Source organism: Centropristis striata, chromosome 22 (genome assembly GCF_030273125.1).
Source record: "Centropristis striata isolate RG_2023a ecotype Rhode Island chromosome 22, C.striata_1.0, whole genome shotgun sequence".
Taxonomy (NCBI): Eukaryota; Metazoa; Chordata; class Actinopteri; order Perciformes; family Serranidae; genus Centropristis; species Centropristis striata.
Window position 1 is genome coordinate 23,202,610 of NC_081538.1, and position 16,620 is coordinate 23,219,229.

General features: G+C 39.0%; 1 protein-coding gene across 1 annotated transcript in view; it reads right to left on the bottom strand.

Annotated features, from left to right (window-relative positions):
- The window catches only part of pawr (PRKC, apoptosis, WT1, regulator), an 83,931-nt gene extending 67,575 nt beyond the window's left edge, over positions 1-16,356 (bottom strand). Inside the window, exons 1-2 of the mRNA XM_059325901.1 lie at positions 15,983-16,356; positions 15,128-15,836 (exon numbers count right to left, since the gene is read on the bottom strand). Coding sequence (XP_059181884.1) covers positions 15,128-15,727 — 600 coding nt within the window. The 5' untranslated portion in view covers positions 15,728-15,836; positions 15,983-16,356. The remainder of the gene's footprint in view (positions 1-15,127; positions 15,837-15,982) is intronic.
- Between the last annotated feature and the right edge of the window lie 264 nt (positions 16,357-16,620).

The following is a 16,620-nucleotide window of genomic DNA, read 5'->3' on the forward strand; positions in this document are numbered from 1 at the left end:
TGTGCAGTCTAGTCATGCCATGTTTATTTGTCCTCCTAGGGCGGATAAATAAAGCTGTGCTGAAATGGCTTCATGCTGGGGAAAAGAATATACATCTACTACACACTTGTATTATACAACACAGCCTCAAAACAAAGTGCCAAAAGTAATTTGCCAGCAACGAGAGACGCTGGAATGAGAAAACGAGGCATTTTGTGGGTGGTACTGTATACGATCACTCCCTCCGGTGTTGTGTGTCAAGTGGCACGCTGCCTCGGTAAACACAACACATACACGAGTACACGCTCAAGTACAAAGACAATCGAGCTTCAAGGCATGAGCTTGGTAATAGGTAGCCCCTTCTCTCGACTGAAGCAGGTTTCAACCTCCTTTGTTGGAAAAAAGGGCTTAAAGATCAAGGCTTCATGCGTTTGGCACTTTGGAGCCACATATTTATTCCATTTCAAGGGTTCAACTGCATTCCTGGGCTGTTTCACTGAGCTGTGTTTTCAATACTGTGTCCGTTTGAAGTGCGACTTGCTGTAGCCTTTGTGCATTTTTTTTCCCAAACAGCCATGGGGGTAAAATCCTGAACATCTTTCTAATATTCAGGCACGTCTGTGTGGAAGTGGGAAATTAAATCAGTCCACTGGGGCTGAAAATATTTTCACTTTGGCCCTAAATTGCCACATAAATCCTCATATGTCTTTGTTCTAATAAATCCTATTTGTTTTCATTCAAGGGCAATGCAAGTGCCAAGAGCACCACTGAAGTTTAAATATTTTCCTTGCAGTTCAGCTTGTGTTTGTGAAAATTTAGTTTGTCCTCTCCATGGCAAGGAATGAGAAGTAGAGTCTTCAAACAAAACACTGGCGAGACTCAAAAACAGCATCCAGTGCAGCCAACATTCCTCCGTCTGAGTCTTTCCACTTTCCTTCTTTAAGGGGACAGGAGGAGATTAATGTTTGTTCATCCTTCCTCAAAAGCAGGTTTGGTTCCACGTGTGAAAGCAGCTGGTCAGATAACAGCGATGTTTATCAGGAGGAAACAGTTCTGAGCCGCATGCATGGTGACATAACGCAGAGGCAGTGCGTGAAACCTGTTAGACTGCAGACAGAATCAGTCTGTTGGTGTGCATTCACTCATACAAATATAACTGAGGCTTATTGTCCCTCATGCAATAAAACGGCAGAGTGAGCAGAGGACCAGGGCTGCGGCAGAAATCTCAGAAAGAACTGGTTTTGAATAAACGACTATAGCTCAGTTATATATCTTTGAAAATGATAAGTGGGCAGAATCTGACCTAAACTACAGGAAGACATATTTTAACCCTCCTCTTATGTTGCGGGTCACATTGACCCATTTCAAAGTTTAAAAAAAAAATAGATTAAAGTATTTTTTCATAAAAACAAAACAAATAAAAATGTAAAATAAAATGTAAAAAAAAATCAATGTCATGTAAAACCATTGTATTTCATAGGTAGGTATTTCCAATGCACATTTAAAAAAAAAGTTTTAAGATGCATTTTTTATGAAAAACAAGTGAATAATCCTTATTGAACCATGATCTGTGAGAGGTAAAGAACACCATTGCACTAAATATTGATTGAAATGGTTGGTAATGGAGTTATTAATGTATAAATATAAACAATGTATCTTGGGATTTTTTTGTTTCTGACACTTTTGGATAATAAAACATGCCCCTGGTCATTGGTGTTCCTAAAATAACGAACCTAACAGGAGGTTTAAAGCTTTGTATTCCAGCATTTGAAAACATTAAAATGACGACAGAGGTTCCACATTTCCAACTGAAAGTTATATAATGTCAATTTAGTAGAGGTGGGGCTCATTTACTTGGCTTATTTTATTTATTGGGGTGTCTAATTTTTTTTAAATTGTTGTTTTCTTAATATGTGGCAAACATGTTGGAAATGAATGGAAGATTGTACAGGAAAAGTTATAATGTGAATTGATATGTTGGTGTTGCAATGGCATGTTGTCTAGTTTACCTGCTTAACATAGTACATATTAGCATGGTGGACATTTGAGGATTTATGTATCTATTTGTTTTTATTATATGCGTCTGTGTTTGCTGTTGTTGTTGGGGGTTTTTACCAGCTTGTACACCGAAAGTACCAGCTGCTTCCATCAAAGCTCATATAAAGGAGTGTCTGTTATTTGCCTCTACCAAACAAGTTCATACAGTGCTGATGAAGCCTATTGACGCCACCGATTGCAAGACAAGCTCTTGTGTTTCGCAGTATACTGCAGTTGTGGTGTCTGGTGTTTCTAGAAACTGTGTGCAACAGGCTTTGAGGTACGTTTTCCCTCATCTGGTGGATGTATCAGATGTGTTACCCAATCAGCAGCAGCATGTATAAACCCTGCTGTACTAAAAAGGCAGCACCACCTTTCTGTTTAAATAAATGTTTCACTGAATTTGTTAAGGCTGAAGATGCCCAATGTACCTTCTGCCAGACAGAAGGGAAAATGATATTGCTTTTATTTCCCAAGATTATTATTTGACTGTTTGTTAAAAACCTCTTAAAAGTGTCTGATTATTATATGATTACAATTGAATTAGATTTGCTTGTTTTTTCAGGTCTTTTTTCGTAAAGATCAACAGATCACTGTTATATATATATATATATATATATATATAGATATATATACATATACATATACATATATATATTAACCACTGTCACATTTTTATATTCTTCTTTCAACAGGTCGACCACTAGAAGTGGATATTTATCGTTCAGACGGCCAACGGGCCATCAGTATTTTTGCCGTTTTTTTTTTTTTTTTTTTTCAGGGGCTGTAGCGGGCTCACTTTTAGGAATATACAGGATATTACTGGAATCATATGAAACTAGAAGATCTAAGGAATCTAAAGGCCTCATGTCAGGATATCATGTCGGGAAGTTGTCGAAATTACGCTGCAAAGTTACTCTATTTAGGCTAATTTATTTTGTGGACACAAAATGCAGTTAAATCGCAATACATTGTATTGCAACACTCACCATATCACAAAATGCTTAAAATCGCAATAATCTGGTATCGTGACTCAAGTATCCGGGACAACATTGTATCGTGGGGCCTCGTATTGTGCTGATTCCCTGCTCTATTGGCTCCATGGTACATAATGTGATGTACCTGCTTCTGGAATGTACCAGACCATGGTCATGTGGTCACATTTTCATCCTCTCCAATCCTGCTTTTGATTTCCATACTTGAAATTGAATGATTTGATTTAGAATTTGAGTGGTGACACCCCTGATATACTGTATATATAAAACAGAAACTCAAGAAGATATCAGGCATACAGTGAGCAAACTCTCTCATTTCTCTCTCTCGCTATTAGTAAAAGTAAGTAACTAAATCTCACTGTAAAAGATTAGAATTGTTCCCTCACTGCAGAGCAGAGACGACGGTGAGAGGCAGGCATACAAAGAGTGCACCAGAATTTAAAATAGAACAGAGTGGGAAAATGGAGACTGGGGTCTCGAAGTAATTCTACTTTAATGAATACAAACAGACAGGCTCCCAAATGCCTTATCATGCAGAGTGGCCTGATTAGGGCTGACTCACAAAATTCCCCACAGTCATCAGCAAACACACAGGAATGTCCGACAAATAGGTTACACATTACAGACGCGCAAACTCACAACATCCACTCAGCCGCTCCTCCAATCCGCAACCTTCCTGCTCGCCACCCCCCGCCGTGTGTGTTTGTGTGCGTCTGCGTGCCGTCGAGGTAGCGAGACGCCCGGCAGCGAAGTAGGGAAAAGTTCCCCAACAACCGCACAACGGGGGGAGACTTAATTTTTCCAAAAAGCGGAAGCATGAAACCGATTATCGCTTATCTCCCCGTGGCTCCATAAACTATTAGGATTAAAATCCCAAACACTACATTTCTATAAGCTGCATGTCAGTTACCACAACACACACAATGTTCTCAGTGTGAGCGCTGGTAATGAGGAGGGAAAGTATGAGAAAAGGGAGCAATGACAGAGGCAGAACTGAAAATTAAACAAAAAGGTGTAAAATTTCAGAGTGGAGATGGTTTGACTTGAACTCTCTTCCTAAAACAACGGCCCCATCCAGGGTCAGACGAGGACGGGGCTATTCACTCTGACATTGTTTCGCGCCTGCAGAGAAAACAGTCAAAGTGAATTTGGTTAAATATTTACATGAGTTATGAAGCACACTGAGTTTAACCAGCTTATTCAGCACGGCCTGACTGATGCAAATTCCACAGGATCAATCATTTCTGCTCCATTTAGGGGCTTACTTTAGAACTTCAAGTTGACACCAACACAATAGTTCATTGATGCCAAATTTGTACGTCCAGCATGTGCACACTCAGCAGTTAAAGATTAGCCACAAACACGGCAATTGTGTCACTCAAGCAGTAGCAGGGAGGTGAGTAATGTCTCATGGAGAGTCCTGATGCTTCTCTGTCAACAAACTGACTTCACCGACAGCAAAGTTTCAGTGGTCGTCCATGTTTTATTGCCCTCAGATGACCAGAGTTTAGGGACAAGTTACACTGAGGGTGCAGTGAGCGAGGCTGCCCTGCAGGCAGGACAGGCAGGCTCACTCTCACTTCTTCACGAGATATGTGCATGCAACGTCAGTGCTAGGAGGCGGTGCAGGTTTTGCATGACTGTGCATTCCTGTGCATGCCGTGCGGGGGGTACGCTGTTATTCAGCAATAATCTACAGTCTGTTCCACAGAGTTCCTGAATGGCTGCTAAAGAGCAGTGACCTGGATAAAGTGGGACTTTGAACGCTGTGTGCAAATAACAGCAAAACTCAAACAGTAAATATCAAACAGAAAGGGCAAGTTGTACCAGAAAACTAGAGTTCTGACTTTAACTCAACTCTTTTTTTGTAAAGCAACAAAGTGCTGTACATAAACAAGCAAACAAGAACAATAAAATAAATAAATCAGGAAATAAACACTAAAATAAATAGTTTCATTTCTTTTTAAAAAGCAATTTTAAAATCAATATATATAAACACACCATAAAACACTAAAACAAGAGCAGAGTCTCATGCGTAGTTGAAAGCCAAGTAATAAAAAAATAAAAATGTAAATACGTCTAATACTGTAACACCAAGATACATAACAGTGAATGAGAATGTTCTGCACAGTAGCCTCAGTGCCAACTATTTTGATAGTCTTTCAGATCATTTTTCGTGCAAAAATGGCAGAAAATGGGTTTTTTTCAACCTCAAGAATTGAGTTTTCAGATTTTCCGTCTTTCTGTTTAATATCATATTAAACTGAATATCTTTGGGTTTTGGACTGACAAAACAAGACATTTAAGGACATTACCTTGGATTTTACGGGAAAAAAGGAGAACATTTTTGATAAGCTAATAACTGTTGTGGTCATTTTTTTGTGGAAAAAGTGGCAGATTTCTTTCTTCTCTGTTTTATATTATATTAAAGAGAATATTTTTGGGTTTTGGGCTGACAAAACAAAACATTTAAGGACATTACCATGGACATTTTTGATAACCTAGTAATCATTAAAGTAATTTTCCATGCAGAATTGGCAGACGGGTTTTCAGCCTTTTTAATATTAACATTTTTGAAAATGTAACAATATTTGTTTTCATTTTTTATGCTTTATTGCAGGAGTTAATATTAATGTACATATCATGTCCTCCATACTTGTAGCAGTCATGCAAATATATATGTTTTCCAGTGAGTAACTAATAACTTGTAAAATTTGAATAAACAACAGGGTAAATAAGTAGATAAAAGCACAATGAGAATACTAATAATGAGGTTTAAAAAAAGTGGGAAAAAAGAAATAAGAGTAGATTGGTGTAACCGCAAGCTGCATGTTTTGCATTTGTTGTGCAAAGAAGACAAACCTCTCAAATGTTAGATGTTGTTAAAACATAAGAATATTTCTGATCAATGTAGTAAACAACACGACTCTCAATCAAACAGTACCAATGAAGTACTGAGGTTCAGTAATGTTTCCTCGACAGCAACAAAGTGAGGTAGGTGGTGAGTTATTTGGCTGACTAGCTAGTTGGAGCGAGAACTGTAACAGTTCCTTCTCACAGCCTCTTTAATAATCTCTAATCCGGTGATCTGATGCCATCCGACAGCGTAATGGACGCTCCCCTAGTCAGGGAGTGACTTTAATGGGAACCGAAGTTTACGTAACATTCTTACAAACTGAACAAAACCACGTGCAGCGGCCCATTACAAGGGTGCTGCGTGTTTTATGAGGTGCTGAGAGACCCCGAGGTACCCGTATGGAAAGGGGCCGAGCTGGTAACGACTTCATCGCAGAAGCAGACACTGACACTTCCTCTTTCTTTCCCTTTCTTCTCCCTCCCTTGGAATTCCCTTAGATTTCACAAAAACAGCTCAACTGGGACTTTTATTTCCATTAGTCACCCTCTTTGAAACGTTTCCAGCGACAGTGGCCCTCGTAAAACAAACCAAAAACAAAACAAAGTGTTCTTCTTGGGAACCGGTGCATCTGGCTTGGGAAACTTCACTTTCAGAAGCGTGTTTTTTAATTAAAGACTTCAGCATTCCTGTTGTTCAACTAACAAGTGAAAAGAAGGAAACACAACACCGTGCCTAAATAGCTCCTTGCTTACCTAAGTCCATGACAAAATCCCTGTGGTATTTACTGTGATGATGATGTGACCTTGTTTGGAGAAGGTTTTAACAGCAAGTGCAACACGCCTTACCACATACAAATTAACATTCTTGCATTCTTCTTGCACAGCTGTGAATTGAAAGTCTATTTTTATTTGGTAAACAAGCAACTGTGAGGATATTAGGAGGGTAGTGTGTTGCAAAGTTAATGATTTTGGATGTGATAAAAGTGTCAAAGCTCATTTTATACGCTTTTTTTGACGGAGTAGAGAGAGGGTAACTTTAATCTACGCTGTCAGTTTATTGCGTAGGACAGAAAAAGGGAAAAAGGGAAAGAAAGAAACAGAGTAGATGAGTGTTAAATGCACAACAAGCAGCAAGCGGTTGCAAAAACTTGCACCAATATAAAACTTTTAAACACCTTTAGAAAGCAATTAAAGCAGAAAAAGTGTTATTGACTTAAGCGTATAGATGTGGCAAATGAGTAAATATGTTGGTAAACTACTGTATATTCAGATATTATTATGTGGGCTTAAAAAAGCAGCAACAGCAGTAGTGAAGTCCTCCCATGACACCGAGTCAAAATCTGACAAATCTGTGGTTAATCTTGTTGGAAACACACATTAGTGCTCATTTCATTAAACAAGTGTCAAACCAGGCATTCTCTGCAACTGCAACTGGGGTAAAACAAAATCTAATGTTGTCCAAACTCTGCTCTCAGCATGCCCCTTTTCTTTAAACATACAGTACAACTTCACCCTTCACTGAACTTCACCACGGAATAAAATGGAGCAGAAACAAATTTGAGCACAAACAAGACGGGGGGCATTTGCTGATTAATGTCAGCGCAGGCGAGAGAGCAGATGAAAGAGCTGATGCCGAAACTCAACGATGCATACGGCCTCGTTTGATATGAGACACATTGCCCGACTCGTACATTTACATACCCTGAAATCCCCTGAAATAGGGCAACATCTATGTAGGATTTCCCACTTGAAATGAAGCTTTCATTTGGCATATATGTGAATAAGACACATATTCATATTTTTCAAATAAACAAGTGATTATGGAGAAGAAAATGTTTGCTTTAGATGTCACTTATTGAGTAAAACTGAAGTATAAAGTTGGCAAAACAGCTCTGACTGTCACACATGATGCGTTCAAGGACTGTCAGAAATAAATCAGTTGAGAGTAGGGTTGTCAAAAGTATCGATACTCAAAAAAGTATCAATACCAAAACGGTGTATCTGGATACGATACTCATTTTCAAAAGTATCGATAGTACCGATATTGTTATGTGTGTAAAGCATAGCCAAGGAAGGCAAGGAAAGTTAAGTTATTGTTATTTTTTTTATCAAGCTTGCCTAATATTGTGCACAGCATACAACCTCAAAATATTATTCTAATTGTTATTGTTTATCGTATTCATTTATTTTTTGCACTACCTCATACCTGAAGCTTGTTATCATAGTTGCAGTTTCTTTTTGCACAACTGTTATTATAAATATCTAACCTGTGGTTCTGTTCATTTTTACATGTCGCATTTTTCTTGTTAATAAAAAAATATTTCTGTTAAATTTTGGGGTCTTTGTTTTTATCCTTGTGGTTTCGAAAATGGTATCGAGTATCGAATATTTTCCTGAGTATCGGTATCGAGTTGAAAATTTTAGTATTGTGACAACCCTAGTTGACAGATATTATTGGCTGATACTAGCCTATCAGTATCGGTGTTTATGATGCCTGATACGTGCTGTTATAAAAACTTTTTTAGACAATATATCATCATCATAATCCGTAGCCAAGTGGCCATAGGTGCACTATGAGGTTTTTCACCAGTTCTTTCCATTTTGATCGATCTTCGGCAGTTCTTATTGCATTATACGGTGTCATATTCTTCCAGCTTGCAATATTCGAGAGCCAATTATAGGTCTTCCTTTTCCTCGTTTTCCAGGGACTCTGCCATGTAATATAGTACAATATATAACGCAGCTATTAATATTTGCAATTTTTAAATAGTCCGCAATTAACTGACACTGAACAGTAATGATGTTTATAAAGACATTTGCTTTATTCATATTTATTCTTTATTTTCTCAGTTATCATTTATAGAATCGGCTGACAATGTAATACATTCTTTGTATAATGTGGTGGTGAGAATCAGTGCACAATCCACATTAAAAGAGGTCTATTTTCATTTCAGCTCAAATAATTACTATATCGGCCATCATATCTGTTATGGATTTTCCCCTTCTAAAATCAGTATTGGCATCAGTCTCAAAAATTCTACATCAATCGGACTCTAATCAGAAATATTAAAATCTTTGTGTGTTTTTACAGTTCATTGCTTTGCAGATTAGAACCAAAAACATGTCTTTAATACGCTAGGAGGTTGTTGGTTCAGAGGGTTCAGAGGTTAAGATACGTTTGTATAAAACATAAAACATATTAACAACGGATTAGGTTAGACAAGGAGCCCTCTTGTCTGCCTATCAGCAGAGTGTTAACTGCCTGAGTGCTCGGCACAGTATCGCATGTTAAACCTGTTGACCTCTCCAGTAACGCTGCAGACAAATAGCTGCGAGGGGGCTCCAGGCTCCATGCTACACTGAAAAAAAAGTTTTTTTTGGTACTGTAATTATTAATTCAATCTATATAAATTCTACAAAGAAATACGAATTCAGTGCTTTTACTTTAAAATAGCAGTTTTTCATGTAGTGCATTACTTAGTGATTGTTTGTTATTATGTGTCCTCAGTTTGTGTGTAAATTGAATCATTGGTTCCAAGTAATATTCACTAAACCAGTTCACTGGCTTAATTAGTTGATATTTCCAAGTAAAATGTAATTGAGGGACATCAGTGAATCTGCAATTTACTTGTGTATTTTCATTAAAGAAAATGGTTCTATTAAATAAATATTACTTAGAAACAGCCTGAGTAAAGATTACAAACACTTTCTGTGTGGAAAAACGTGCCTAGCTTTTTTTAAGTAAATGTCACTCCAATTTTTTCAGTGTACCCGGCAGCAGCAGCAGCAGCAGCCTCTGTGGGGCAGCTCCGACGTACATGAAACAAAGTTCACATTCCCCTAACTGCAGCGTCTGACAACTGACTCATAACTCAAAAGTCGTAAAACTAAAAAATAAAAAGCTGAACAATGAGGCACGGCACCACATGCGGCATGTCCAACGGGAAACATGCTTACATCACAGCCCAAAAACATTTTCAGATGAGAGAACTGGAAGCTCACGGAGATGCACTTGCATTCCTTTGTTGCATAAGCATGTCGTGAGCGGGTCAAAGGTCAGCATCCACAACAATGCCGTCCAGTTGGAGGCGGCGAGCAGGGTGAGAGAAAGGAGACACCTTCCTGGAGCGCAGGAGGTGGTATTGATTGATGCTGTGCAGAACTGTCCATTCTTCAGCAAAGCAGGGAGCTTTTGTCAGGCCATTATGGCCTCAACAGGCAGAAGATTGGGTTCCCCTGATGCTCTGAAATCCCGCTCAACAGCTATTATGCTGCACAGAACGAGCGGGGAGATAATCCCAGGCATCTCTTTTCACACCTGTCCACTCATATTCACATCACAAAGAGAGCTTGTGTGAGGGGGAGTCTTAATTTGCATAGTTTGGTCCTCTCCATGTGCAACAGTAGGAGAAGGGGAAACATTTGACAAAAGGAATAAATATTTCTGCCAGTTTGAGCATTTCTCTGATTTTCCAAAGTATGCAGAATGTCAGTTCATGAAGATCTGAGAGATAAAAGCTTCTGTTATTATAGCAGGATCAGAGTCCATGGCTACAGTTAGATAAATATGAGTTTTAAATGGTGAAAAGTTTGAAGCATCGTACAGTCATTGAAGGTTAAATGTGTCAGAAAGAGAAGGATGAGCATTACATTCATTTAATGAAAGAATGAAATGGTTTATTTTAACAAAGAAATTAATTAAATGATTCATCGATTAGTTCATTGATAGAAAATTACAAATATTTTTCATAATTGCAGCATCATTCATCAGGCAAAAAGCAACAAATTTGCACATATCAGTTAATTAAATGTGAATATTTCAGGACCGCACAGCTGAGAAGCTGGAACCAGGGAGTGTTTGGCATTAATTCAGTTAATTAATTGATTATCACAATAGTTGCAGGTTAAATTACTGGCATTCAACCAATTAATTATTAGACTAATTGTTTCAGCTGCAGAAAATTTGCTGCTTTTTCCCTGATCTTGTACTATTGTAAACTATCTCTGCCCAGGCCAATGGTGCGTTCACATGCTCCTTGGAAGGTCCGAACTCTCAGAGTTGGAAAGTCCAACTTTAATGTGTTTATGAGCGTTCAGTTGTGATGTGGACTCAACATGGCCTTCACAAAGAAGATGTGTTGTATTTTATTGCTCTAATTGTTTAAACAGATATTTTCAATATTTAAATGGCAACAAATAGCGAAGTAAACGGATCTGGGGAGCCATGAATTATGTTTAGAACACTAATTTTTCACTAATTGCTGCAGAAATGTCCAATCTCACAATGTTAACGAAAGTGAAATATGATTTGTGAATGTAATGGGTTTCTTTCTTGGCCCGTGCTTCACAATTTCACCAAATGTAATGAACATTGGGGCAGTAGTAATCTTGCTGACAAACCAAAACCAAAACCTCCTTGGCAGAAGTAATTAAATATCTTAAGCACAGATGGTTTACAGAACAGGCCTCCTGCACAAAGACACAGGGGCCCATGAGGCCCCTTAGACAGAGCTTCTTTAAGACATGACTTGTGACTTCTTTAGTTACAAGTGTGAGACTTTCACTTTTTCTTCAGTGCCATACATACTTTCCTCATTTTATTGACTATTACATAATAACTCAAGAACTCAAACTGATAAGGGCCCTGCTCACATGGCAGTTTATGATCACAAACTTGTCTAAACATCTAGCTGAGCACTCCAACTAGCATATCGTCACACTGTTAAAATAATCGTTTATGTCATTTTTTGTCAAAATTGTTTTGTTTTTTTGCCTAAATCATCTCCTCATGACGCCAGCCACCTATGGTAAAATCTCCTACATCCTCAGTTGATCAGATCATGTGATTTTACCCTTTAAGATCATCACTTCTTTGGCAATTTGCCACATTCATAGGCATCAGATAAGAACCCAGCAAAGAAGAGCTAGAGGGAGATTGTATAGTTATCAGTTTAGTTTATCAGTGTTTTATTGTTGACACTAATATTATACACTTTACTCTGTGTCTACATAAGAGTGACATGAGCGTGTCATAAACATGACATGGGATGTGTCATGAACATTAATGACACTTTGAAGTAACATTAATGCTCATGATACTTGTCATGTCATGTTCCTGACAGGCTTGTGTGACTCTTATGTAGACACCTTCAAAATAAAGTGTTACCATATCTTGTAAGTCACAAAGGCATGTTCAAAAAATTGCCTAAGTCATTTATTTCTCTTAAGTTACATAATTTACACACAGTGTTATTACTATGCCAATAGCCATCCTTTGTTACATCCTTTATGAGTGAAATGATCAATAAATGTCATATGTTACACTTTTCGTGTTTCCTGCAAAACTTGAAAAAATGAGTTAGGCGATTATTTTCACAGGGTAACGATATTTGGTTTCACAAATTGGTACATTCCAAAATCACAACAAGGTTAAATGTTCTTAATGTATCTCACAGATAAGTACTGTACTAAGACCACAGCACTCCAGTTAGGATCAGAGACTTGCAGCTCTTTCTCTCTGTCTTACTCACGCAAATCAGCTCACCACTTCATCAGATTACCTCCCAACCCCCCACCCCAAATAATAGTCTGTTCGTCCACTTTACTACATAATCAGCTGCCTAGTATGGGCTCGATCTAACATATCTGGCACAGCCCAGAGTGCTGAAGCCCGGCATTACAGCCTGGCTTGTGCCCAGTTTTCAAACGGCTTTGCTCGGCACTGCTGAGCACCTAATAACAGGATGTGGAGCGCCAACTGAAAAACTGGTCAAACTCCAAGTTGCGCTGTCCCCCGAGGGCACCGATTTCCGGGTGGCTATCGAATATAAGAGCAGGGGATCCGGGAAGAAACGCCACCATCCATCACCTTAATGAAATAAACATTTTTTCCAACAATTTTTGTGCAATTTGAGTGCTTTTTGTAAGAGTGTACATAATCAAAGTTCTAGCCAAGAGTGCTTGTTGGCAGCCACAGCTTCATATCAGAGTTCCTGCACCACAGGAATTAAGCAAGACATGATTTCAATTCAATAACAATGAAAGTCGCAACACCGCCTTCCAATACACACACACACACACCTCCACCACTCCCTCCCTTTCCCTGTTTCGTCTCCCCCCCTCCCCAAACATCTGAGTGCTGCTTACATTTCTCTTGCCACACAGGGTCGATTAAACCAGACACATGTATGGGAGGAATTTGGAGAAAACAAGAGCTTTTTCCTAGAGTTGAATTATTTATGGATCTAACAACACACACACACACGATCCAAGGGATAATGTTTTAAAGTGAGAACATTCTTCTAACCTGGTCCCAAGATGTTAAAGAGAACGACTGCCAAGAAATGTATAAAGTTAGAAAAGGTGAGGGGAAAAAGGCAGATTACAGCTGGACAAATCTCCCTAAAATGGACATCCGTATCATATATCACACTAAACCGCAACAATAACAACTTTTCACTCATGATTTGTCACTTTGCAGCAAAGATAACCCCTGACCTGACCCCTGTAAGCCCCTCTGTTTGTGGACAACGTTTAAAGAAAGCAGGTCCACTGTTGGGCTACCTCCTACTTTATTTACTTAAGATTATATGGACGCACGTTTGCCTTGATATCGCCATAATTCATGAGTATATGGACCATAATTATATTGTATTTACCTGAACAATAGAGTGAGTGGGACAACTTTATAAGCTGATGTTAGCTTATCATAAATGTGTCAGTATCTGTGTGCATGTCACCTGATAAGTCTGTTTTGTTTATCTTGGCTTTTTCTCATCTCATTTTTTGTGTAACTTATCTTCTTCTTGTGTTTCCAGTGTGTAAAATGTACTGTTTATGATTTACTGTTGTGTTTTTGAAACTACCATCTAGAGATCAAAAGACAATCATCTATCAAGTAAAAAAGCCAAATATTAACTCGTTTCAGCTTCTCAAATTTGAGGATTTCCTGCTTTTCTTCTGATTGTAAAGTGAGAACATTTAGGTTTTGGACTTTTAGTTGGACAAGATATCTCCAATACATCAAAATGGGCTCTAGAAATCTGTGAAAGACATTTGTCCCTTTTTGACAATATATAGACTTAACAACTAGAGTTTTCCTTGAAAAACATTCACAATAATTGCCATTTTATTTTTTAAGTGCAAGAAGTTTCACTCTGGCATAATTCTTGACTCTATTTTATTATGTTAATATTATGACGATACCAATAGCAGCTGAGCAATCATTGTTAGGTTTTGCCAAGTCATGCTACTCCCAATGCAACTTCTGATGTGCTCTGACTTCACATACAACAAAGAAAGGAAGACAAAAAGCACTTTTCACCTGGTTTTTGTAATAGGTTTGACAATCACCTCCATCACAACTCTAGCCTCCATGCCATCCAATTTGGTGGCAGCAGGGTGAAAAAGACAAAACTCCTGACTCAAAACCCAATGCAGCAAAAAATAATCCCCTATCCTGCTGAAGTGAAGCTCTAAACTTCCCCTGTGGAGATGACCGACAAGAAAATAGTGCTGCTTTCTCTGCAGGGGATTCACTTTTCACATTGTCCTTCACCTCTTCCAATGTCAAATTTAAGCACTTTTCAAGCTTTGAAAAACTTTTCTTTAGCTCGCTAGCCCTGTAATTATTATTTCAATCATCTATATAAATTCTACAAAGAAAAACAAATTCAGTGCTTTTACTTTGAAACAGCAGTTTTTCATGTAGTCTTAGTGATTGGTTGTTATCATGTGTCCTCAGTTTTGTATGTAAATTGAATCATTCTTTCCAAGTAATATTCACTAAGACAGTTCTCATTAGCTTAATTGGTTGATATTTCCAAGAAAAATGTAACTGAGGGACATCAGTGAATCTGCTTGTGTATTTCCATAAAAAAATAAGTGGTTCTATTAAATTAATATTACTTAGAAACAGCCTCTGTAAAGATGACAAACACTTTGTGTGGAAAAACTTGCCTAGCTTTTTTTAAGCAAATGTCACTCAAATTTTTCTCAGTGCTCCTTTATATGTTTGGTATTACAAATGTATTATTTCACTTCTTCATCACATTAAATTCAATCATATTGTGCTGCTGTAAATGATGTTTCCTCTTGACTACACAACAAAGTTTCATGTTTCAACACGTGTCACCTGCTTGTTTGCAGACTTGGCATTCTATATAGCCTAACCTGAATTTCAAGCACTTCACTTCAAATCCAAGCACTTTTCAAACCTCAATAAACACATAATCACATTAAAATAAGCAGTTCTGACTCACCTCATTGGATGGTATGCTGACAACACCTGTTGATCTCCTCTTTTCCCTCAGCTTCCTCTTCTCAATCTGTCCTTTGCCCTTCCTGGCGCTGGGACCAGAGCTGTTCTTCTCCTTCACCTTACTGGGTGATGGGCTCCCCTGGTCACTGTCATTGCAAGCCATGGGGCTGGAGTCCGGGGACGGGCACGGAGGCTTCTCCGTCTGAGGCGGGGCCTTCTTCAGGTTGCTGCCCGGCGTGGTGGCGGAGGCGGCGGCGGCGGTTGTGGGCGAAGCAGGGTGGGCAGCAGGGTGGTGCGCTTCCTCCTCGGGTCTCTTTAAAGCCGAGCCGGAGGAGGACCGAGCCACCGCGTAGGAGGAGGGGAGGCAGTTCCCAGCGGAGGAGCTTCGGTCAGGGTTGCCGTTATTGGTGAGCTCGGTGCCCGGTGGGGCGGCGTGGCGGTTACTGTTGTTACTGGTGCTGTTTGGGTTGCTGGCACCCAAGGGGGCACCAGTCGCTGCGGCTATATCCCCCAGCATTTTGGCTCGCATTTTCTCCCGTTTTGCCTTCCACTCCTCCAAAAAGTCTGTCGTGGCGTTTGGCTTAAATCCGCCAGTGGCCATGCTCCCTTTTTTTTAATAAGTTTGTGAAAATGAGCGTGAAGTTGATATGAAGTTCTCTCTCGGCTCCGGTCCTAATGGCACCGCATTCCTCAAGTGATTAACCCGGGTGCTGTTGACAGGTATGAGGGGGAAATAAAGTCACGACAAACTAAACTTTCTGGCTCCTTTTTCAAAACTTGATGATATTGTATCGACTAAAAGTGAGTCAAAGTGTGAAAAAGTTGACCAAAAGTTGAACGGCAGGTAGAAACTCACCTGTATGGAGCTGTTTGAGTCGCTAACGTGCTCTCTTCGGTCCGACCAGGTGAGCCCTCGGTCCTCTCACATGAATGGCGCTTCTCTCCGGCGCTGAGAGCCGCAGCGCTCGCTCTGCCCTCTGGCACACCGGGTGAGTCCGACAACACCCGAGTACTCCCGACTGGAGCCGAAGTAGCTGCGGAGCTCAGCCTGATGATAAAGTCTCTGTAATGGTCCTTTAATAATCCCATAGCAGCTTGTAGGCGATTTATGGTGTTTTTTTAAGGTTATATACTCTATTACAGGGGTCTCAAACTCGAATTACTGGAGGCAGTATCAAAATGACCAAAAAAAGACACAAAATTACAAAAAAAAAAGAAAAAAGACACAAAATGACAGAAAAAAACAGATAGTTAAAAAAAAAAGATACTAAATGACCAAAAAAGACACAAAATTAGTTTTAAAAAGACACAAAGTGACCAAAAAAGACACAGAATGACCAAAAAAGACACAAAATGACCAAAAAAGACACAAAATGACCGAAGAAATACTAGATTATTTTAAAAAGACAAAATGAAAAAAAATACACAGAATTCCAAAAAAGACACAAAATGACTGAAGAAAACTAAATTACTTAAAAAAAGAAACAAAATGAC